General features: G+C 35.2%; 2 protein-coding genes and 1 long non-coding RNA gene across 4 annotated transcripts in view; 1 reads left to right on the top strand and 2 right to left on the bottom strand.

Moving 5' to 3' along the window:
* Window positions 1-16,167, bottom strand: part of LOC135847442 (uncharacterized) — a 41,553-nt gene extending 25,386 nt beyond the window's left edge. Inside the window, exons 1-2 of one of the 2 annotated variants that reach the window (XM_065366981.1) lie at window positions 15,999-16,167; window positions 11,553-11,631 (exon numbers count right to left, since the gene is read on the bottom strand). In XM_065366981.1, the coding sequence (XP_065223053.1) occupies window positions 11,553-11,604 (52 nt within the window). In that variant the 5' untranslated portion in view covers window positions 11,605-11,631; window positions 15,999-16,167. Of the gene's footprint in view, window positions 1-11,552; window positions 11,677-15,998 lie in introns of both variants that reach the window. The other variant, XM_065366973.1, reaches the window with a different exon arrangement.
* LOC135847437 (uncharacterized) lies at window positions 3,332-4,046 on the bottom strand. The gene is made up of 3 exons (XR_010559171.1): window positions 3,807-4,046; window positions 3,562-3,635; window positions 3,332-3,479 (listed from the first exon to the last, which is right to left on the bottom strand). It is a non-coding gene; the product is annotated as an uncharacterized LOC135847437 (long non-coding RNA).
* Window positions 16,168-24,085: 7,918 nt separating the features above from the next.
* On the top strand, window positions 24,086-25,717 carry LOC135842010 (uncharacterized). The gene is made up of 3 exons (XM_065359279.1): window positions 24,086-24,267; window positions 24,408-24,541; window positions 24,906-25,717. The coding sequence occupies exons 1-3, from the start codon at window positions 24,201-24,203 to the stop codon at window positions 25,356-25,358; spliced, it is 654 nt and encodes a 217-aa protein (XP_065215351.1). The 5' UTR covers window positions 24,086-24,200; the 3' UTR covers window positions 25,359-25,717.
* Window positions 25,718-25,736: the final 19 nt, after the last annotated feature.

The raw sequence follows: 25,736 nt of genomic DNA, 5'->3' as shown, positions 1-25,736 counted from the left end.
TATCATTGGGGATGTATCCACTATCTTTTCAAAACGACTACAACCCCCTCTCGCATCATTTGCCGTCATCCAATGTGCAATCGAAGCCTCACGAATTTCGACTTCGTCCAATTGGATTGTCCTACTAGGACACAGGTGGTAAACCAACCCCCCAACAACGAGCACATCAGGCAGATGAGATCGACGATAGGCCAGCTCCAAAAAGAGGTCGAGGTCTTGAAAGAATTGATTAAAAATCTACAAACCAAAAATGAGAAACAGGCAGCCGAACTGAAAGAAAAAATCGATGCGAACGCCGTGCTTTCGAGCTCATTGACCGATCTAGAGCGCCGATTCAATCTCCTAATGGACCAGAAATTGAATCAGTACATTCAAGCTGGACCATCGACCCCCTCCTCTTCGATCACGTCAGGATCATACTCGAAAATTCCAGCTTTAATGGAATTAGGTACTTCGTACGTGGGACCGCCAGAGTATGATCTCACCAACGAACCCCAGCGTCAAATTCGATTCGACGCACCGGGTGTTGAACCTATGGATACGATGAGCTCGCAAATTTCGATTCCTCAAAAAATTGAGTACTCAACACCGCTAAATCAGTTGTACCCGACGCAAGAGTATTATAGAGATCGCAGTTCATCCCTACCTTCAGCGAACCGAGGAAGACGAGGAATCAACGAGCGAAGAGTATTCAGAATGCCGCGAGGTACTACGAAGCGAGGCCCGCCACCGAGAGCGCTATCTCCGCGCGAAAATGAGCCCGAAGTACCTGAGGAAAAGAAAAACCCATCCGCCGAACAGCCCCGGTACCACAAAAAATACCTGTCGCGTTTTGGCAGATCTTCCAACGAACTCGAGCCCTATTATCCAATGAACGCGTACCCGTTTTATTTCACCGCCGCGGGCAGACAGGACAAAGCTAAAAATATTCACATGGTACTTTTTATGAACCAAGCGATGATGATCGGGGACGGACATATTCATGCGATGGTACATTGCATGGTTGATGAAGAAAAATATGGCCAATACCTCGATAATACCATCTATCGGCGAGACCTCTTAGCGTCTGATCTCTTTCGATTACTCGATTCAATGATAATATTACCGAAAAAATTATTTATCTCGATCGGTAATTTTGATGTGGTCTGCAATACATCTTACGATGACTTCACCGATGAAATGACGAAGATCGCGAATCTCCTTAAAGAGAAAAAAGTAACGGAGCTGATTTTAGCACCATTAGTGCACACGCCCCAACTTAACAACATCGCTTTTGACCACATCAAATTGGCACTGGAAACAGACTGGGGATTGTTAGCAGGTGCAAAGACGACGCGAGTAGACGAATTTTTCGAACAACTGGATAAAATCCCACCGCCCAGAGATGAATTTGGTCCATACCACAACATCAAACGCTACGAAGAAATTTTGGACAAATTGGCCGAAAAATTCATCCCCCTTCCAATTTCTCTGCAAGAAAAAATCAAGAAAGGGAAAGTACTTCAGCCACCGAGTAAAGATCGACGACGCATTGAAATGCTCCGAAAAGGCCTAATTTCAAAAGACACCGAATCGAAGCCGACCATGTCAGTCCCACCAACCATCAAACAGGAAGAAATGGAAACTGACGATAAACCCTACACTCCGGATCAGTTGGCCGAATTAAAACGGATCGAAATAAGAAAGAAATTAATCGAACAGAAAACAGCTGAAAACGCCCAACTAGGCAAATCCGATGAGCACCCTGTAGGAGCTTCGACCAGCTCAGAATTGGCACCCGAAAATGCGCAAAATACGACACCGCAAATGCCAATTTTGACACCTCGTACCGACTTAAATCCGGCCACGCTGAACATGTCATCGACCTCCGCTCAGGCTATTAACCTGCCAGAAGTGACGCTTACCGCTATTAACGGTCAACAGGTGATACCACCCCTCACCTTTGGGATGAACTGGCAAACATTATTTGACCAGCATGCGCAGAGTTGGACCCAGGAAATGGAGCACCAAACTAGCGCGACGACAAACGAGTCTGAACAGGCTCCAAAAACACCGAACGTGTCGCTCACTGAAGAGCCCATCGTCATCTCTAGTGACGAGGAGAAAAAAGAGGGCTAATGGCTCATATTTCAACGCTCTATCGACTCAAGGTAAATTGCACAGAGTTTTTTGAATTTTTTATATCGCGTAAAAAATACCCAAATATTTGAACTACTTTTTCAAAAAACTCGAATTTTGGAAGAAATACCATCCAAAAATTACCTAGGTACAAATACGACTAAAAAACAAAAATCAAAATTAAAACTCGAACGAAAGTACCAAAAGTCATCAGAAAAACCCCTAAAAATGTCGATATGAGTAAAAATTGACCCTCTCAAAAATGTAAAAATCAATCACGTTATTTTTCCTTCAATTTTTGTTATTTTTTTAATTCCAAATCAGCTTCGAAAGCTTTCATTCTTGTTTATTTTTTGTTATTCGAACAAAATCTCTCTGAAATAGAAAGGAAAAAGTCAAAACTTATACTTTTTCGTTTTTTAGATTTTCTGAAGTTTTGAATAATTTTATTTATTGTATAAAAAGTGATTGATTACAAAAAATTACCCCCTAAATTTTTTTTTAGAAAAATCAGACTGATTTTTTAATGGAAAATGGTTTGAATTAAATTAAATAAAAACTCGAAATATTCGCGAATTTTCTACCTCTTGACTCAGTTTAAAAAGCACAATTTTGGCTTTAAAAGTGCTTAGGTAGTCTTCAAAAAATAAAAAAATAAAATCGTCGTAAAAAAGACCACCCAGCTGGAAGACAACATCCACCTTCCCACAACCGGTACCGTTACGCTCACGACCTTCACCAGTAACCTAGTAACCGCCAAAACCACCTAAAAAACTGTGTCAACCTAAATTCCATTTTCCATTCATCGATCCGACCATTAAAACGACCCGTAGAGCAGAAAAAATGAACATCCAAAAATGTAAATAAAGTTAAGATGTAATCTATTGAATATTTATTGATATTTTTTTTTCATTACAAAAAACTCTACGCATTAATTTATCTATACATTTGTATAATTAGGTTATAAAATAGCACAAAATATTTTTTTTTAAATTTTTTTTTACAAACATACAAAATTTGTACTCCAAAACTACGATACAATAATACATGTATGTAAATTTTTTTTTTTACAAACTTAAGATAAATTCAATTTATTTTTTGAATGTTTACAATTATTTTTTTTATTTTTTACAAACTTATATTAACGTAAAATACGTTTACAGAATCAAAAAATTCAAATTCAAAAAGTTTTTTCCAAAAATTTACAAATATTTTAATTTTATTTTTTTTAAAAATTCTTTTTTTTATTTTTTTTTATTTATTTTTTAACAAAGATATCACATTCAGGGCACAGAAGGCCATGTTGACTCAGACCGTAGACGGATAACATTCCTTTCAAAAATCTAGCTATCTTTGTCTTCCTGTGGAACAAAAATGGCATAAGTTTACTCAAATTCTATTTTTAATTTCTATCTAAAATTATTTTCTAAAAGAAAATACAACCTGGAAAAGAAGTCCATGAGCCAAGAAAAAGGATCTGTGCATTATTAGTTAAGGAAATCTTCTTTGTCTTCTTACTGGAACAAAAAGAATTAGGTTAGAATTTTCTAATTTTAAAATTAAAATTAAAATTATCATTTTAATTATCATTTTTCCTACTTATTTTTTTTTTTTTTATATACAACTAATTTAAACTACGTAATCGTAAAAATGCTATAAAAATAAGCCAAATTTTTAGATTTACTCACCTTATTGTAAATACGAAAAATATCCCAACAGACTGGTTCAACTTTGGCTCAATCCTATTTTAAGTTTCACCCATCTTTCTCTGAACTGGTCCTAAACAAAAACAACATTTTTTATTTAATTTATTTCATAACTCTAAAATTTTTTTTTAGAAATAAAAAATGTACAGATATTTTAAATCGATCATGTGTTTAAATTAGACTGATTAATCCTAAGAAACAAAAATGCTCTTAAATTTTACATTATTTGATAAAAATGTAAATATGTTTTTGTACTTATCTTTAGTTTTTGATAAACAAAGTAATTCTCTTGTCATCGTCGTTGACCAAAATACACCTGTAAAGAAGAAGAAAAAACTTGAAATTAATTATGAGAAATAAGACTGACTAGAAATTAATTTATTCTTAATTAACTATAAAACAACGTTAAACAAATAAAAAAGAAGAAAAACAACGTTGCTTAGAATTAAGTTTGTTTAGGTACATTCCTATTTATTTTTATAATTTTTCTTAAAAATTTATTTTCCTTTTAAACTTTTTTAAATTTTTTTTTTTTCAAAATTTTTTTTAATTTGTTTTATGTTTCATCGAATAGTGGTGGTAAGTAGTTTCGCTTTCAACCGAACTCCGTGTACAACAGAAAGGTAGCGCAATTTTTTCCAAAAACTTAGCACTCTATCATAAAAATAAAATTCCAAAATTTCAATTTTTTTTTGAAAAAATGAACATTTTTTCTGATAGAAAAACAATTCATTTTTCCTCAACCTTTTTTTTTCATTTTTCAAACTTCCCTAAAAAACAATTCTTTTTTGGATTTTGAAGAAATGACAATTTTTCTAATACAAAAATAACTCACTTTCTTCAAAGTTTTTTCAAATTTTTTAATTTTTTTTTTCTTTTCTCTTTTTTTTCTTATCAATGATCAGTTTTGAACATTTCAAATGCTCAAATATCACATCAAACTTTGATAAAATTTTTCCTTTAGAATTTTTTTTTAAAATTTTTTTTGAACTTTTTCTTTTTTCAATTTTTTTTTTAAACTATAAAAACTCTACCCAAATCATTCAATGAATGATTTTCCAATACAAAATCATCCATTTTTTCAAAATTTTTAGTAAAAACAATAGCTATACTCAAGCCAACCTTACCAGCAATTTTTCTTCAAAAATTCTTGGTCAGACTATCCAAAGACAACAAAGCCAAACAACCACGAACTTCTTGAGCTTTTTTCATCTTCTCCTGAAATCATAAAATTGAGGAAGGGTACCTTTTAGATTAACCCTCCCCCTCAAAAATTAAATCGTACTTAAATACTTACCATTTCGGCCATGACCCTGCTGCGGAGTGACCAGATCAAAGGTAGCTTCTGGATTGATTTATTGATATCTTGACTTCGGTCAAATATTGATGGTCAATTGTAGTTACTCTTTATCAGTAAGAGTCAACTCACCAGCACACTCAAAATTCACCTCACTTTTGGAATTATAATAAAAACCAAAGAGTTTCAAAATTTATTTTGGGATTACTATTCCCCGCATCACTCAAGCAAAGTACGGGGGGCAATAGGGTCACATCCAGTGAAGCACAATGTCACCTTTTTTCAAAATTTCCGTGCTTTCCTCTACATTTCCTCAGGGGATACTTTAGAAGTAAACCCACGTTAGGGGCAAATGTAAGGGGACAATATGCCTTCACTGGCTAGACAGGGATATTCATCGTATCTCTCTCAGTGGGATTATAAATCTTTCATCTAAAGGAAGTACTGGAGAATCCAATCAATAGTTCGATTCTACAGTACTTTACGTAGATGAAAGCATATACTCGATGCACTTAGGTAAGGTGTTAAGTACGTGGGAACCACCCAAGAGGTGTTTTCACATCGTTCCATTAAGGGCAGATGTGAAAAGCTCACAAGTTCGTAAAGCTCAATTCCTTCTCGACTCGAGGCTAGAAGCCAAGTTGAGATGGAATTGATCTTCACTTGTCGATTCGCGCTTCGTCTGGTAGGTCTGACCGCGGAAAAGTAATAAGGCCACTCACTCCTACGTAAGAGTTGTGCTTGAGTCCCAGGTCCTCTGCCTTAACGTTCGTGTTTAAGGGAGAGTATTCGCGTTTAAACTTAAGTCCTAAATTCGCTACCCAACGCGGGCAATTTGATAGTTACACGTAGGTGGGTAAAAGCGATCCTACTTACGCCACTATTTGGTGGAATATATATTGGTTATACGCGTAGAGTTTTATATGTTTTAGACTTAAGTTTCGTGTTGTAATTTTATTCCAAAATTATAATACACTTTTCGTGTTTATCGTGTGTTCTTATTTCGCGTGCGGTTCGAATTAATACAAGGTAAACTCGACTAAATCTGTTTAAATTTATACATATTGGTGTTGAAATAGCTGAGCTAGCAGCGGGTAAGTACTATTTTAAAAGGTGATATATTACATCTCTTAGGGAGTTAGATTCATCCTGACCTACTAGGGAAATATTCTTATCCTCCCATCGTACACAACGCCTCTACGTATCTATTTAACAGTACTCGAGTGGAAAAACAAAACATGTTGATATAACAAATTGCCTATCTCCAAAATTGAAGGGACAAACTTGATTCAAAAGTTCCAAAGAAGGAGTCCCGATAACGCCACTGTTTGGGCGTCGCACAGTTATCGACTGGACTACTCTTAAAATGTTGTAATGAATGTCCCAACTACGAACCCGTGGTTAGTTAACTCATAATGACCATTTTTTGGGCTCCAGGTGTTCTCAAAGTTGTGAATAAAAAAAGAATTTTAGGAATCACTGAGTATTATTTTCAAAAATTTTTCAAGCGTAAAATATCTGCTTGAACCCGATAAACGTTATGCGAGGTGGTTTTCTCATTTTCGACCCTCAGAGGCAAAAATGGGGGGGATTTTCCAAAAAAAAATGAAGAATTTTCATTTGAAACACACTAGCAAGTGCTCGATAATTTTTCATTTGATTTTTCCTGTAACTTTCAAAATTGAATTTTTTTGGGTAAAATTCTGAGATTTAACTCTTTAAAAAGACGTTAAAATCACGTTTTCGCGATTTCAACGAAGTAAAAATCTCAGAATTTGACCCAAAAAGCTCAATTTTGAAAGTTACAAGAAAAATCAAATGAAAAATTATCGAGCACTTGCTAGTGTGTTTCAAATGAAAATTCTTCATTTTTTTTTGGAAAAATATGCATAAACGCTTTTTTAGGGGTGCCTATAGTGGGGGGCTCTGGGAGCTTAATTCAACTTTTTCATCTAGATTATTGAATATATACCTCAAAACGTTACGTTTGGCGCAAATCGCAGGTTTCTAATTTTCCAGGGGTTCCCAAAATATCGAAATTACGAAAAATTGGAAAATTGGATTTTTGAGTACCAGCGCGAAATTTTATTGAGCTCAAAATTTGGTAGGATGAAGGTCATTTGGATACTAATAAACTGTAAAAATCTTTTTAGCGGGGTTCAAAGGGGTAGGGTCAAAATGGTGATTCCAAAATTTTCCAAAAATAGAAACCCTTCCCCCCCATTTTTGCCTCTGAGGGTCGAAAATGAGAAAACCACCTCGTATAACGTTTATCGGGTTCAAACAGATATTTTACGCTTGAAAATTTTTTGAAAATAATACTCAGTGATTCCTAAAATTCTTTTTTTATTCACAACTTTGGGAACCCCTGGAGTCCAAAAAATGGTCATTTTGAGTTAACTAACCACGGATTCGTATTTGGGACATTCATTACAACATTTTAAGAGTAGTCGAGTCGATAACTGTGCTGGGCCCAAAAAGTGGCCTTATCGGGACTCCTCATTTGTCATGTCCTTATAGATTTTGAAAATTTTGAAAATTTTGTTTATGCCTTTAATTTGAAGTTAGGCAATTTGTCATAATAACATTTTTTGTTTGTCTATGCATGTATAGATTCAAACTTAGTCATTGTGGTGCTCGTTTTAAGTATACATAGTCATTGTTTTGATTTTTCGAAATTGAAAAAGAACTTTCAGGTTTACGTTTTGAAAATTTAGAGATTTTTAAAATGAATTTTACTAGGTAGCCTATGGGCAAATGTTAGGTATCAGATAAAAGGTATACCTAATGGTAGGTATAATTAAATCTACTCGTAATATTGTAAGATCAAGAAAGATATTTTAGAATTTTCTTCATTCAATCAAGATTGATTATAGGCACATAGGTACTGTTTTTTTAAAAAAAAGATACATATGTACTCGTATTTGTTTTACTTAGATTTTAAACATGTCTGTTTTTTTCATCCCTACCCCACTTCTTGGACTATATAAGAACATTTCAGGTTGAGCCAGAGAAATTTCATATTTTGTGTGATTTTACATTGGATTTGAAAAATATGAGAGGAGATTACTTTGGCTACAAAATTGAGATGTGTCCAAATTCTTGAGAAGGAAGAAACAAAAGCAGGCGAAAATGGTCGAAAAAATAAAAATAAACTATTTACAATTCGAGCAATTCGGAGAAGAGAAACCTCACAAATCGACTAGGACGGCTGGAAAATTTTCCTGTGCGTTTGGAGGGGGTCCTAGGTATGTCTTTTAGGGGTTTCGACTTCTCAGCTATAAAAAAGTAGATTTTTGCGCCTTCTCAATTAGTAGGGGTACCAAAGTGAAAATTATCAAAACAATGGCATCGGAAAGATATAAAATTTTTGCAATATTCCTTCGAAAGGGGACTATTTCCCGACCCCGAAACCACCATTACATTTTTGAGATCGAATTGCAAAACCGATCCAGGGGTTCCCAAAGTTGTGAAAATTGAGCACCTCCGTTGTCATCTGTTTTGGCTAATAAATCCTAACCAAAAGGGGTAGAGGGGTGCTTGTGGTCTCAAAAAACTCGTATTGGATCACTCTTGAAATATCTACCCACGACCGTTCTCATTTAGTGATACCGAACATTTCAGTTGTTCCCAAAGTTGAATTTTTGTATTCCAAGTTTTTGAAGTCACGCATTCAAACGAATATTGTCAGTAAATGAATTTTGCAACCAAAAAATGTTTCAGATACAAAATTTGCAAAATTTTATGACGATTTCAAAAATGTGTCATTTTTTTCCTTAGCATTGATAGGGGCCGAGGTGAGGGGGTTGGAACGTGAAAAACGTAATCTAACAAAGTTGCATCCAAACCTGAATTTGAATTTCTCACGAGGTTTTACCGTTGAACTGTTCTCTTCAGTTCCACTTAAGATTGTTCTCGATACACGCAACCACAATCCACTCTCCCACGCCTCACCCCCCTCGCTAGAGCTTCAATAACTACTAAAAGTGCACTCCCTGAAATAGCTTCACTTAAGAGGTTTATGTTGCTGAAGTGTTGACTCCAAATGAACTTAAGATACCTCTCGATGCACTTGGCCATGATATCCCCCCTACTTCTGTTACTGCTCCATTATTAATAAAAGTACATTTTTTAACTTGAAAGTTGTAATATTTTTACAACAAAATTATTCTATGAAATAAAATGAAAAAAGAAAAACAATAATTATAGGATAGGATTAGGGGTTGAAAACTGAAATTAAATATACATGTATATAGTGACATGACAATCAGACCTTTTTTGTACTTCCTTCTTTAGGGGACGCTAAATCGTAAATTGAAGTTGTAAATTGAAGTTTCAATTCCCCAATTTTCATAACCCCGCCTGGTGGCTGGCACTGTTTTGAGAAAAAAATCAAGTACCTAAAAACATTTTTAGAAGTAAGTACATAATAATATAAGCTTTTTGAAATGAAAAATTTTGGTCACTTTTTTTGCTCTTCCGGTAATAATATTCCATAATTCGAAATTCTCAGTGTGGCAAACTTTGTAGATTTTGTATTTAAATAATAATTTTGACCTAAAAAAATTCAAAATTTTTGGAAAAAGTTACCAGAATCTATATTTTTTTAATTCTTTCATTTTTTTAGTTTTGTATGGCAATTTTTCGATATTTTCGAACTTTCCCAAAAACTGCTACACTGCGTCTGTCCACTGCACTTCCTCACAAAATAAGCTCCGGTGGAACTGGTGACAATTTATTCCACTCACTTTACCTCAAAAATAAAAGATAGATGAGATGTCTTTAAAAATAGAATTTTTAACCAATTGCAAATTTTTTTTCAAACTTTATTCAGCAACTTCAAAATCGAAAATTGAAATTCACATTTACAGAAAAAAATCACACTGGACATCAATTTTCACAACTTTGGGAACCCCTGGATCGGTTTTGCAATTCGATCTCAAAAATGTAATGGTGGTTTTGGGGTCAGGAAATGGCCCCCTTTCGAGAAAATGTCGCGAAAATTTTATATCTTTTAAATCACTATAGTAGCCGTCGGTGTATGTTTTCTATCAATTTATGGCGTGAAATGCAATCTTATGGACAAAAGTGGACTTCGAGTGATTATGGAGGCTTGAGTGGGGGTGTGGGGGTGGATTGTGGATACACGCATCGGAAACCAAATGTAAAGTTCATTAATTAGAGTCAACACTTCAGCAACATAAACCTCATAAGTGAAGCTATTTCAGGGAGTGCACTTTTAGTAGTTATTGAAGCTCTAGCGAGGAGGGTGAGGCGTGGGAGAGTGGATTGTGGTTGCGTGTATCGAGAACAATCTTAAGTGGAACTGAAGAGAACAGTTCAACGGTAAAACCTCGTGAGAAATTCAAATTCAGGTTTGGATGCAACACTTTGTTAGATTACGTTTTTTCACGTTCCAACCCCCTCACCACGGCCCCTATCAATGCTAAGGAAAAAAATGACACATTTTTGAAATCGTCATAAAATTTTGCAAATTTTGTATCTGAAACATTTTTTGGTTGCAAAATTCATTTACTGACAATATTCGTTTGAATGCGTGACTTCAAAAACTTGGAATACAAAAATTCAACTTTGGGAACAACTGAAATGTTCGGTATCACTAAATGAGAACGGTCGTGGGTAGATATTTCAAGAGTGATCCAATACGAGTTTTTTGAGACCACAAGCACCCCTCTACCCCTTTTGGTTAGGATTTATTGGCCAAAACAGATGACAACGGAGGTGCTCAATTTTCACAACTTTGGGAACCCCTGGATCGGTTTTGCAATTCGATCTCAAAAATGTAATGGTGGTTTCGGGGTCGGGAAATAGTCCCCTTTCGAAGGAATATCGCAAAAATGTTATATCTTTCCGATGCCACTCTTTTGCGATTTTGAAACGATAGACCGACATGGTACCCCTACTAAATGGTTTTTATCCTGGTTTTCCTGAAGTAAAAATGCAATAAGGCTTATACAGTCGATCATAATTCCAAGTTTGGGAGTGGGACCTCTCACAAATCTGTTTTGGGGTTTCATGAGCCCATCTTCATCAATTTTACGCTTATCTTGTTATTTTTATGGCACATATGCCAGGTACCTAGTTATACGTTCCATTGGCTTCCATATTCGTCAAAACCCAGATATGTTTGGGAATCCCTAGTCATACAAGTTTTTTTTTTACTTCGGACATTCGGATACACCTTTTGGGACATAGGCGGTAATTTCGAATCGGACATTCGGATACAGTTTTTACCCCCTATGGTTCTATTGTATTTTACTAATCGGTATATTCGGATATGCTGCCTAGGTAATGCGAACGCCGAACAGATGTCAGCCTAATGTCCTTAATCTAGGATTCAAATAAAAACATATACTCGTAGGTAGGTAATTGTAGATGAAAAATAAATACTTATCTGTTCTGGTACTCACCAAAAGAATTTGCAATCAATATTATCAGTAAAACGGATGAATGTCGCATCATCCTTGTATTTTTTGAAACACAGATGACCTGAAAAAAGAATCCGTTTATGCGAGATGGATCTGTCGCGTGTTTCTAGGGGGAAAAAGAAACGATTACGTAGTATTATAAGGTGAACTGTGAAAATGAGGTTCTTAATTGCAAAATCGCGATATTGGTGCCAGGTGCCAGCATAGAGTGAATTTATGGTCAAACTACCCAGTGAAAATTATTGATGGTAGTAAAAAAAAAGTATATAAGCAATCATGGTCTGCAACTCTCATAACCTAAAATTCCGTTGCCCAAATTCGTTTTCCGATTTTTGGCGAACGTTTGAGGATCCAAAATTGACCAGTGATTAAAATTAGTCTGGAACCTTATATTAATCCTTCAAATCTGAATTTCCCCGTTTCGAGCCATTCTGGAACCTCCAGCGCTATTTTCGATTTCTCTAGAATTTAAAATTTGTTCCAAAAAAGTGCGAATATTAACTAAGACAGCAAAAAATCGAATTGTGTTTTACACTGTACATGTTTAACGAGTTTATACAGTTACAGTATACACATTTGAGCATGATTTCCATGCGGATATCTCATCGAGCGTGTTTTTGACCAACATATTTTTGATTATGGACGAATGGAGAATGTTGGTCAAAAAATGTACTGGAGGTGTCCGCCTTGGAATCTGCGAAATAAACTCGTTAAACAGGTCGAAAGTAAGACAACTTTTTTTTCGTCATAATTCAAAACAAAAAAAATTGTGAGAAATACATACCTATTTTATTGTAAAAATTGTAAAAAGGATCCATGTTTTGTTGAAATTGCCAAAAAAATCTTCTTTTTTTTGTCAAAATTGCCAGACAGTCCAGTTTTTTAGTCAAAATCCCCAACACACCTGTTTTTCTTTTCATAATTTGCCTAAAAATCTTAGGTATACCTACTTTTTGTCTGTCAAAGTTTCAAAACAATCCTATTTTCTTGTAAAAATGGTAAAATAGACCCACTATTGAAAAACGTACCATGCTATAGAGAGTTGTTTGAAAAAAAAGCACAAAAAAACTTGAAAGCATTAAGGTAGAGTGGGGTAATTGAAAAGCACTATTGGATTAGTGACACTTTGAGAGATCGCTGTGAGAAGACTATTGTACGGATGATGCTGAAATTTGTACCACTTATACTTCAGGGCGTTCTCTATCAATGGTAAAATTTTGGTACAATTTGGTCCACAAACCGTGAAAAAATTGCAATTTTAAAATTTTAAAATCGACTTTTGATGCAAAAGTGGGCGATATTTTTTTTATTTTTTTGCATTTTCAACACACTCGGCCAACTCTCCCTGTAAGACCCTGAAAGAAACTATCAGATACGCTAGAAACCGGCTGATATAGATGGAAGTATACGCTATCTCTTGTAAAGGAGCGCGACTACGACGACGACGACACTGTATTCTACATGTCATTTGCCAACTTTCGATGTATTCGTGGTCTTGATTCGGTAAAAAATTCGATAACTTTTCCACTTCCCAACAAAATTTTTAGGGGAGTGAAAAATGTTGAAAAATTATTTTTTTAAAACTCGCTAAAATGAACAAAAAATCAACTATTGATCATTTCTGACGTTTTTTATGGAAAAAACTCGTCATAGAAACACATTTTTCGTCAAATATATTAGTAAAACGTTAAAAAGGAGCAATAATTTTAAAATTCGGTAAAACTGTTAGGTAATCACTTCTCCAACGTGTAATCTCATCATGTGACCGTGGAGGTTTATTTTTTTGTAATTTAGAACCATTTTCAAGTTATTTAGGACAAAAAAATACCTGTGGTAAGTGCAAAAATGAAAAAAAAATCGTTTTTGCAATTAGTGGAGGCAAATTAGCAGGGCTCGGATTTTTATGCTGGAGCATATTTTTTGTATGCATAGAGGATAGGGAATTTTTCAATTATCTCCATGATTCATGAAATTTCAAGTAAAATGAGCCTAATTCGTTAGAGCATATTTTGGCATATTTCACCATAAAAGCATATAAAAGCATATTTTGGCATTTTTTAGGGAATATTTTGCGTTTTTAGAGCATATTTTACGTTTTTAGCAGTTTTTAGGGAATATTTTGATCAATTTCAAATTTTTGCTTCAAATTAGCATTTGGCTATTTTTCATTTTTCTCCGCGAAATTTGTGAAACTGGCAGTAGCTCTCTTGTCTGTACCTACTTATTTTTTTTTGGTTCATTTTATTTGTTTTTTATTCCTTTAATAATAGGATTAGAATTACCTTTTCGTGATTTTAAAATGCTCTGTTTTGCATTTTTGTTCTTGAATTCTTGGTATTGTACAACAATATTAGTAAAATCGTATAGGAATCAATTTTTCCTGTAATCCTGTAAAACAATGCCCATATCGTTAGGGAATATTTTTACTTTTTAGAGCATATTTTGCAATTTTTTAGGGAATATTTAAGCGCATATTTTGGGTTTTTTAGGGAAAGAATATCCGAGCCCTGAAAATTAGCATCATATTTAGAAAGAAAAAATATTTTTGGGTACCCAAGCTTTTATGATGAAAAATTGTCAGGGGTGGTCCCCCGAATAATTCCTGAGAACTACCACCCCACAGACCCCCGGCTAATTTTTTTATGGGGGGGTTGAACCCCCCCAAAATGGGTTGTTTGCATTTTTATCCTCAGGGATTGACTTTACGTCGAAAATAGCTTTAGTTTTGTGTTCTACGTCAAATTTCCGATCTAGTGATGTATCAACTGTCCTTCTATCCCTAAGGGGGGTGGGCCTAGAACCATTCAAAAATGAGGGGTTTTCTAAAAAACACAAAAAAGTTATCGGCGCATATGAGGGGTGAAATGACCCCCGAGAGCGTTCGGGTTGATACTAGCATGGAAGGTGGGTACCATCGAAAAACTACCGCGTGAAAAATTTCAGATCCACACCACCTCCTCCTTTTGGGGGACCCCCCTTTTCTGAAATTTCAAAAACACTTTTCTCAGCCCCATTTCAACCGATTTTGAAAATTTTTCAGTATGTTATGTATATCCTTAGTAGGAACCCCCATAAAAATTTTCAACCCCCTACCTTCATACTTACCTTTCAAAACTGTGTAAAAATGTGTCTTAGAGAGGGTTGGGGTAAAATGAGAATTTTGGGGGAAATAACTAAGTATTAATGAGTGTGGTGTCGTTTTCTCATGATTCGATACCGCTGAGCACGAATATGTAGTCAGATTTTTTGCTACACTCATCTAGCCCCCTCCAGAGCACTTACCCCCCTCAATTTTTACTATTGTTAAAAAGCATAAAATGAGTTGAAAAACGCTGCTTTGAGGGGTAAATATGAGAGGAGGGGGTTGAAAATTTTTGTGGGTATACCTACTAAAGACGTACATAACATACTGAAAAATTTTCAAAATCGGTTGAAATGGGGCTGAGAAAAGTGTTTTTGAAATTTCAGAAAAGGGGGGTTCCCCAAAAAGGGGGCGAGGTGTGGATCTGAAATTTTTCACGCGGTAGTTTTTCGATGGTACCCACCTTCCAAGCTAGTATCAACCCGAACGCTCTCGGGGGTCATTTCACCCCTCATATGCGCCGATAACTTTTTTGTGTTTTTTAGAAAACCCCTCACTTTTGAATGGTTCTAGGCCCACCCCCCTTAGGGGTAGAAGGACAGTTAATACATCACTAGAACGGAAATTTGACGTAGAACACGAAACTAAAGCCATTTTCGACGTAAAGTCATCCCCTGAGGATAAAACTGCAAAAAACCCATTTTGGGAGGGTTCAACCCCCCATAAAAAATTAGCCGGGGGTCTGTGGGGTGGTAGTTCTCAGGAATTATTCAGGGGACCACCCCTGACAATTTTTCATCATAAAAGCTTGGGTAGCCAAAAATGTTTTTTCTTTTTCTTATTTGCCTCCACTAAATTACCCCGAGTCATTTTTTCTGGGGTAGTTGCAAAAACGCAATTTATGGCCAAAATGAAAAAAATTTCAAATTGCGATATCTTACCTTAAACTTCAGTCCTTCATGACTATAAATCGTGAAAATTCCAGATAAATCGGCAGTTTTTTCTATTTCACATGCATTTTTTAAAAAAAACACCTCTCACTTTACTTATGAGTGGTTTCAACATGCTTTGATAAAAGTGTTTGCTACGGAGCGACAAGTTGAACCCCACGAGTTCTGACCAGGTGAATATGTCAGTAAAGGTTGTTGCTTCGACACCCCCTAGTTGGCACAACCAGAACTTTGATATTTTTTTGCACGAGGTCACTATTTTGCAATTACCCCACTCTACCTTAAGCATTAATTATTTAGAGCAACCAATAAGCAAAAAGCAAATGCAAAAACTGTCTTGCAGAGAATAGCTGATGGCTTGTTTTTAACGAAATTTTCGCAAAAATAATGACTTACCGAGATGTAAAATTCAGTCGTTGAGAACACTGCAACGCAGATTTAGAAAAAGTTGACACGATGTAGAAATATCTACTTCAAAAGAAGACGTTATTTATAGGTACATGTGTAAGAAAAGACACGAAAAGAGTACGTCGACGTAGCAGACGTGAGAAGCATAGAAAAATGATTAAAAACTATTAGGTCTATATTAAGATCGATCGACTGATGTGACGTCATCTGTAAGAATTAGGAAGTACTGTACATGTACACGTACAACTATGTTTAGGCAGTTTCTGGAAAGAAGTTTGTGGGATTCAGTTTTTTTTTTTTGGCTAAACAAAGAAAGCTGCAGAAAATTAAAAAACTTATTTTATTAACTTCTATTGATGAAACACCCCGAAAACACTAATGGTATTTTATCCTACTAGTAAAATAAAGTGATTTTTGACGATTTTTGAGGTTTATTTCCCGAGCACAGCGAGGGAAGTAATTAAAAATCGTCGAAAATCACTTTATTTGACTAGTTGAATAACATATTTTATCCAAACGTGGGAAGAAAACGCATATTTGATCACTCGAGCGACTAGCGAGAGTGAATAAAGTAGCGTTTTATTGTACTAGTAGGATAAAAATGTTTTAATATTTGTGAAGGCAATCATCCTAGCTATTCACTTACCTAATCCCTAATCGCAAACTAGACCGAAGAAGCAGCCCAAAAACCCCTGTAACCAAAATTTCTAGTAGTCCAGTCAAATAGGGATTTCACCTGGAATAAATTGGGGGAAAATTTTTTTTGCGCCAAAATGCTCAGGATGCTGTCCTAAATGACATACTAAAACCCACTCTAAATGCGCGTGCTGCTTCTCCCCCCACACCCGCATTATTTTACGTCAAAAATAGTTTTATTTTTGTGTTCTACGTCAAATTTCCGATCTAGTGATATATCAATTGTTCTTCTACGCCCAAGGGGGGGGGGGGCTAAAACCATTCAAAAAATTTTATGTAATTTTTTAGGAAACCCCCCTTTTTTGAATGGTTTTAGCCCCCCCCCCTTGGGCGTAGAAGAACAATTGATATATCACTAGATCGGAAATTTGACGTAGAACACAAAAATAAAACTATTTTTGACGTAAAATCAACTGCTCGCGAGAAAATCGCGAAAAACTGTACTAGGGGGCACAAATGTGGGTCTGAGGGGAGAAGCACCACGTGGATTTAGAGTGGGTTTTAGTATGTCATTTAGGACAACATCCTGAGCATTTTGGCGCAAAAAATCCCCCCCCCCCCAATTTATTCCAGGTTGAGTTCTCATATGAGCTAATTTGACTGGACTATAGTGCTAAAGTTCATTTTCGGATTTTTGACGAATTTTTGAAAAGATGGAAAATTTTTAAAATTAGAAAACAAGTTTTAATTGCGATTTTAATAGATTTTCACGAAATAGAAATTTTTGATCAAAGTGAACCCTTGTGAATTATACGCAATATGTGATTGGCTGAACACACAGACAATTTTTTTCTATTGGTCCAAGTATGTGCATTGTCCCACTCCCTACTGAAGTGTACCCCAAAGTGCACCATGTACTACGAGTAGTTAATATACGGTTCGTTCTGGAGCCAATTACCCAAGAACAGACAGTGCATTTAAATCGCTCCAGAAAACGAACTCGATTCAACTTCAACAATATTAGTTTGGTTTGGTTAGATATTAAACGAAGCTGGTACCTAAGTATTTCTATTTTTGTGCTTCGAGTATCATTACTCGTAACGCATAAACGCAATCATGAAATGTTCGAGCCAAAATTTACGAGTACATGTATGTGGTGTGGTCTGAGATAGAGGACCTAGTGGTTCCGAGAAAAACGCGTTTAAAGCTCCACTACTGTGGATATACTACACCTTCAGTCAAGAGAGTGGATGCTATACATGGTGTCCGGGGAATGGTGGTACAAAATTCAGATTTGGATACAGCCGGGTACGACTTAGAAAAAAGGTTGCATGAAAGTGCGGCCAATCTCAAAAATTGAAGGGGCAAAATAGGTACTTTTTCAAAATCTTAGAGCCAAAATCCAATTTTGACAATGGGGGTAGGTACATAGTAGGTACTTTGAAAAATGAACAAAATTACCTATTATGACTTTTTGCCTAGGTAACTAGCAGATTGGAGGAACTGCAAATGATTTTTAATTTCAAAAAATCGCGATGAAAAAAGTAAATGCAAAAATAAATAGGTACCTACTATGTACTACAAAAAATACCCTAGGTATACAAATTTTGTCATGATCATTTTTTTTCACTCGAAAATTCAAGAAGTTTTTAAAGGTTTCAAAAACTTCTTAAATAGAGTAAGAAAAAGAATTTCGCCTGATTTTGTGTCATATTGCAGCTCGATTTCCGACAAGATTTTATGACTTAAATCTTGATAAGAAATCTTCTATTCGCGGCCTAGATTTTTTCTTTTTTTGGTCAAAAGCATTTCTTTGAACAAAATTTTCAATTTAAGGTAGCCCATATTCATTTGTTTTGTTGGAAATGAAGGATTTGAACTTTTTAAAAACTTTAATTTTCCAAAAATGATTTTTTTGAAAGCACAATTTTGTTGTGATTCACTCAATTGAGCAGGGTACCCTATTACACTCTTCGAAGCAATTTTTTCCCAACATGGGAACTTAGAGAACTTCCAAAGCGTTAAGAATCACCTTAGTTGCTAAAAGATGAATCATCTGTCAATTTTATACGTCTGTAATAACGTTGAAATCGATATTGACAAATATTGTGACGTCTTCATTTCGAAAAATAATCCAAAGATGTCAAACATAAAACGTTCCTAAGATTTTCTCTTCTAATTTTGTTAGGTATGTATTTTATTCATATTTCAAAAATTCTTCAAATGTTGAAAAAATGCTATGAATGTTCGGAGAACGATAGAGGGGGGTTCCGGCTACACTTCTAGTGTGTTATATTTGTTTGCTATACATACCAGCAAAATTTACTTCGCCGCCTCTGTTATGGAATAACTTTTTGAGGAAAATTGAAGTCAAAATATACTTATGTACTTACTAATATACAGGAGAATTAGCATTTAAAAAAACATTTTCACCTAGCCAAGATTTTTTGCGGGAAATTGTCGAGGGTGACCCCCTAAATAATTCCTAAGAGTTACCACCCCGTACCTCTCTTGCTGATTTTTTTATTGGGGGGGGGGGGGGGGGGGTAAAATGAGTTTTTCGCAGTTTTCTCCTCAGGGGTTGATTTTACGTAGAAAACCGCTCGGTACTTTTTTGTTCTACGTCAAATTTCCGATCTAATGATATATGTGAGGGCGCATACGGAAAGGGACCTACCGACCAAAAAAAAAAAAAAAAAAAAGTTCTCTGAAATTGTTGTAGGAACCCTTTACAGCGTTCCTACAACAATTTCAGAGAACTTTTTTTTTTTTTTTTTTTTTTTTGGTCGGTAGGTCCCTTTCCGTATGCGCCCTCACATATCAACTTCACTTCTACCCCTAAGGGGGGGGGGTGGAACAGGAACCATTCAAATGTGAAGAGTTTTCTTAAAAACACAAAAAACTATCGGCGCGTAGGAGGGGTGAAATGGCCCCCGAGAGCGTTCGGGTTGATACTAGCATGGAAGGTAGGTACCATCGAGAAACTACCGCGTGAAAAATTTCACATCCACGCCACCTCCCCTTCTTGGGGGATCCCCCTTTTTTGAAATTTCAATAGCACAGTTCTCAGCCCTATTTTAACCGATTTTGAAAATTTTTCTGAAAGTTACGAATATTCTTAGCAGGTATCGCCACAAAAATTTTCAACCCCCTTACCTCATATTTACCTCTCAAAATGGTGTTTTTTTCATTTTTTTATGGCTATTAACAATCATGATTGAGAGGTACAATTTTGGAAACACATTTTTTGGATGTATTTGTGGCCCCCAAACATCATATTATGCTATTTTTGAAATGTTTACTTTGGTGCGCCGTGGTGAAAACTTGGAATAATGTATCTGAGGGGGGTGGGGGTAAAAATTCAAAATTCTCGCTCTCCGGAGGGGGTGGTCCAAAATTTTTGAAACTTTCACAAAAAATAGTCACTAGGTATAGGTGCGTGTGTGAAATTTTTTTCAAAAAAAAATGTGCATACTTATTTGGTTTTTTTGGGGAGGAGGTGGTTCAAAATTTCAAAAATTCGTAGAAAAAAACGGGGAGGGGGGTCTCTGCGAAATTTTTTCAGAAATTTGGCTACACCTTTAGGTATAACATATAATTTTCCCAGGGCCAAATTTTGAAAAAAAAATGTATCTCCAGTAGGTACTACCGCGCGTTTTGTCAACTGTTCCACGGCACCATCCCTGAGAAAACTTCACCTAATGCGCGCTTTCAAACTTGGATTTTTTGAGAACCCTATTGAAATACCATAATCGCTATCAACGGTTTTTTGGTGAATATTTTCTACGGTGGTGTAGTGAACAACAGAGGTATACGTCTTACAAGAATTTTCAACCCCCTCCCTTCATATAAAATTGCGTTTTTCAACACTTTTATTTTTTTCTTTTTACCAACAATGAAACTTGCGGGGCACAATGGGTGGTTTCCTCATGTTTCGATACCGCTGAGCACGAATATGAGGTAACGTTTTCTGATGATCTAGCCCCTCCACAGCCTTCAGCCCCCACCACAATTTTTACTACAAAGGAGGTCTTGGCTGGATAAAAATGTTTTTTATTGCGATTTTTCACCTAATTCTTCTATACGCTACTCATGATACGCGAATAAATCAATTAATAGATAATTATGACCTAACCATTTGAGAACAAGTGACCTTTCTTCGGAACTTCCGTAACGTTGTCATAAACGTTGATGGGATTTTTTTACGGTAGAACTAACGTACTTTTTCAGCGTAAGATTGTATTGTGGCCTTGTTAGTCGTTATAGTTACATATTATGTACTATAGCAGTTAAAATTATGATAACGAGGCGATAACGTTGCCTCGTTGAGGTAATAGATTCTGATCTGTTGTCATTTCTTTTGAAAAGAAATGACAATCTTTTATCGTGTAAAAATCGGGAAAATACAAATTCGGCACATTCTCACTTTTTGCTTACAAACTCAGCAGTCGGCACACTGCTAGAAATCACCTCTTAAAGACACAAACGAGTACCTTAGAGTCAAACCCAGAATTCTCCACTTTTCACTATTTCGAGAAAAACGCAAAAAACTGATAGAAGGTGGGTATCAGTAGTAGCATGTTTCTGATCTCGCCTATATATAGTGCTTCAGGTTACAATCGAACTGACAAAAAAAAATTTCAAGTCTTTCCGTAGCAGTAATTAATTCACGAATCACGATACCATTTTGGAGAATTCTGGTTTTGACTCAAAGTCCGTACAAAATGTCGAAAATACACGAAAATGCACGATAAAATGAGGGATAATTCTAGATTCAAGTCTGTTAAAAGTATCTCAAGGTTGTTTACAGTCGACTGGAATGGAAAAAATAATCATTTTCGAAGTATTTTTTTCAAAGTTTGACTCAAACCCGGTACTTTGGACCCCCTAGCCATCATGGTATTGGATGGGGTAAAATGTAGAATGGCAATTGATGCGTACCTACAGGGTCATTCCACGTCAATTGGACCAAGAAGTGGTAGGTGGGTTCGGCGATTTTTTTGAAATTTTTCCTGTAGAAAGACCTTCCGAAGGGATGACCAATGGCGCAAATCGCAGCCCTCTAGCCCATTTTTAACGGCAGCCAGGGGGTGTCAAAGTTTTCAGTGAACCTAGAATATTATCCATTTCAGCAGTGGATTACTTGATAACCGCGATACCTACCAAAATGGAACTTTTCTCCATAGTTAGGGGTTTTGAAAGACTTTTTGGTGATATCATAAAAATCAGTGTTACCACTTTTTTTCGTACAAAAAATTAGCTCAAAAAGTTTCAAAACGTAGTTTTCATATTGTTCCGACTTTCGAAAATTCTGAAAAAAATATATTATGGACAACTGTTTATGCTAAACAACATATTAAAAAATTTGGATGGTAACATATTGCAAAGTCGATTTAAAAAAATTTTAAGTTAGCAAAAAAATGCGATTTTTTTATTGAAAACATGAAACAATGTTTTGATTGCTAAAGTTGACCCATTTGACCCCTATTTTTACGTATCTGTTGAAGAAGTTGAATTAACCCCTTCACTCGGTGAAATTATCTCATCACAAAAAAATCAAAATTCGAAAAAATTCAAAAAATAAACAAATTGTAATTTTTTTGCTGTGAATGTGATTTTTATGAACTTTTTCATGAAATACGTCAGAAAGTGGTCAAAATGAGACAATTGAATAAATTTAAACTTTTTTTAATGTTTGGAATTGAAAATTGAATTTTTTCGAATTTTGATTTTTTTGTGATGAGTTTAATTCATCGAGTGAAAGGGGTTTTTCAAATTTTTGCAACAGATACGTAAAAGTATGGGTCAAATGAGTTAACCTTAGCAATCAAAACATTGCTTCATGTTTTCAATAAAAAAATCGCATTTTTTTGCTAACTTAAAATTTTTTTAAATCGACTTTGCAATATGTTACCATCCCAATTTTTTAATATGTTGTTTAGCATAAACAGTTGTCCATAATATATTTTTTTCAGAATTTTTGAGAGTCGGAACAATATGAAAACTACGTTTTGAAACTTTTTGAGCTAATTTTTTGTACGAAAAAAAGTGGCAACACTGATTTTTATGATATCACCAAAAAGTCTTTCAAAACCCCTAACTATGGGGAAAAGTTCCATTTTGGTAGGTATCGCGGTTATCAAGTAATCCACTGCTGAAATGGGTAATATTCTAGGTTCACTGAAAACTTTGACACACCCTGGCTGCCGTTAAAAATGGGCTGGAGGGCTGCGATTTGCGCCATTGGCCATCCCTTCAATAGGTCTTTCCATAGGAAAAATTTCAAAAAAATCGCCGAACCCACTTACCACTTCTTGGTCCAATTGACGTGGAATGACCCTACTATAACTGTACCCAAAAAGACCATAATCTCGACTCGGACCCGGTACTTTGGACCCCCACCCCTTGATTGCGTCACTGTGTCAGATAGGTAAAAACGGAGAATGGCAATCGATGCGTACTTTCTAACTATACCCACAACGATCGTAACCTCACTTTTGAAAAATTTGAAGAATTCTGGGTTTGACTCTAAGGTACTCATACAAATTCGGTACATGGAATCAACGCTCGTTCATTACGTTCCTCTCTATAAGGGGGGAGGAGCAAATGTTTTTCTGGCTCTGTAATTCTGCTCATTTCTCTCCATAATTTTAAGGTTTACAAGAGGATAGGAGTCAATTGTTTGAAAAAAGAGACTTTTGTTTTAAAATACTATAACAGTAACTAGTTCAAAAATATAGTACAAAAATTGAAGAATCAGATTTTTTCCATTCGTTTCATTTTTGTTTACTTTTGGTTTGGTTATTATATTATATTGTATACGACGTACACGACGGCACCTTCGAGGTCGTCATAATATACGGAAAAGAGATGATTTCATCATCTCTCGAATATTTTCATTGAAACTTAATAGATATAATGTGATTTTTCATAACCCTTAATAGTTTTATATCACTCGAAAGATATCGTAAGTAATTTTACTATGAAGGTTACAAATTTAAGTTCATTACCATTACCAGGTATTTGTTTTGGTTCTACAGGGTGCACAGAAATATCGAGTACCACAAAGAAAGTTTTTTGTTAGAAATATAGGTAGGCAACGTGAAATAGATGCATATGATTGGTGGAATATTATCACTCCGGTCCAACAACCAATCCTGTGCTATCATTAATATCATTCAATGTGACCAACCGAAACATTTAGCAGAAAACTTTTTTGGGGGATACTTAATATTTCTGGGCACCTTGTATGGAATAAATCTACGTTGATTATACCTACATACTTACATACCTACATTTCCTCGTGATGGGTAATGAAAAATGTATCAATGCAATTACCACTATCTATTTGTTACATATTAATCACCCGATAAAAAAATAATTAGAGATTTACTTTAATATAAAAAAGGTTTTGAAATATCAATTGATTGAGTGTGAATTTGAGACGCTGTATGTCAAGTGATTAATCGGTGTTAATATTATTCGAAAACCTCAAATTCAGGATCGGTTTGATGTTTCTATAATATCCTAAATTCGCGGATATTCTAAATCATTATGCGTAAAATTGCTACAGTTATCGTTTTCACCATGTTATCATTACTGCCCGGAACACTCGTTTCAGGTAACTAAACTTACCTACCTATTAAAATATTATAATTTTTATTTACATGTTTTTAATGTATGAAAAGTGCGAATTTTTCATTCAAAAATGGTCTTTTTCAGTTTTTTTAACGAATTTTTTGATTTTTTTCGATTTTTTAGACAGTATTCGAGGATTGCAGTGTTTTACTGCGAAACAGCAGCCTTCAAACCAGATGGAACTCATACGTATCAAAACTGGGAAACCATTAGAGCTGTCTTGCATTCATGATTCGTCAGTCCGATGGACGCACAAGGTAAATATACTCGTAAATATGTACCTACCTATACTAATAGTTTATTGTTAGTATATAGATATACCTGCTTACAGGGTGCGCAAAAATATCAAGTACCTACCTTGAGGAAAGTTTTTTCTCAAAAGTAGATACAGGTTGGCAAAGTGAAATAGATATACATGATTGGTGGAATGTTATCACCTCAGTCCAAAAACCATAATCATGTGCTATCATTACGTATTATTCACTGTCACCAGCCAAAACTTTTAGCAAAAAACTTTTTTTAGGATACTCGATATTTCTGCGCACCCTGTACTAAGTACCTACAAAGGATACCCATTCAAAAGTGACATACTTATTTTTTAAATTTAACTTCATTTTGCAGGACGAGAATGATTTAAATCCCGATACGGAGTCGGTAATTTGCGATGTACAAGATAATACCGCAACATTCGCGATCGCAAAAATGAGCCACTTGCATATAGGATCTTACAGCTGTCAATCCTTCAACAGTAGTGGAAGATGGGATACGATATTATCATTTTACGTTGTCCTGGATGACGAAACCGAGAGCTCAGACCACCAGCTCACCTGCCTTTGCGAAACAGAGTCTGCTTTGGCCAGGTGGGTAGAACGGGTGACCATAGTTATTGCCACCCCGTTTCTGCTGGCTCTAGCAAAAGTATTGTACGAACGCATCCAGTCATTTTGCTCCAAAAATAAACAGGAAGAGAAAAATGTAGTCGAAAATGTAAAACTACAGCCGAAGTCCGAGGATGAAGATAATTCGTTGAAAGACACGTTGGAGTCCGTAAGAGTAAGCGAGGTAATATTATGATGTCGCTCATTTGCAATAATCAAATTTTAATTTTTTTTTTATTAAAAATAATATTTTTTTTTCACTTTTAAACGTTCTTTAAACTATAAAAAATTAAATTAACTTAATATATTTTAAAAAAAAAAATTAATAATTTTTAAAAATTAATTTCATAGGTACGTAATCAAAAAATTTTAATTTATTTATATTAAGTAAAACTGAATTTTAAAAATAGGTATTTAATTTAATATAATAAATTTTAAATAAGGAATTGTACCAACAGATGTAGACCATCCAACTGTTTTAGGTAATACCTATATGTATATATTGTGAATTTTATTAATCAGTTACCGTAATAAATATTTTTTAAACTTTTAAAATGGGTAATTTGTATATCAA

This window comes from Planococcus citri, chromosome 1 (genome assembly GCF_950023065.1).
Source record: "Planococcus citri chromosome 1, ihPlaCitr1.1, whole genome shotgun sequence".
NCBI classification, from domain to species: Eukaryota; Metazoa; Arthropoda; class Insecta; order Hemiptera; family Pseudococcidae; genus Planococcus; species Planococcus citri.
The sequence above is the reverse complement of the archived record's forward strand: the minus strand, read 5'-3'. Positions and strand labels throughout refer to the sequence as shown.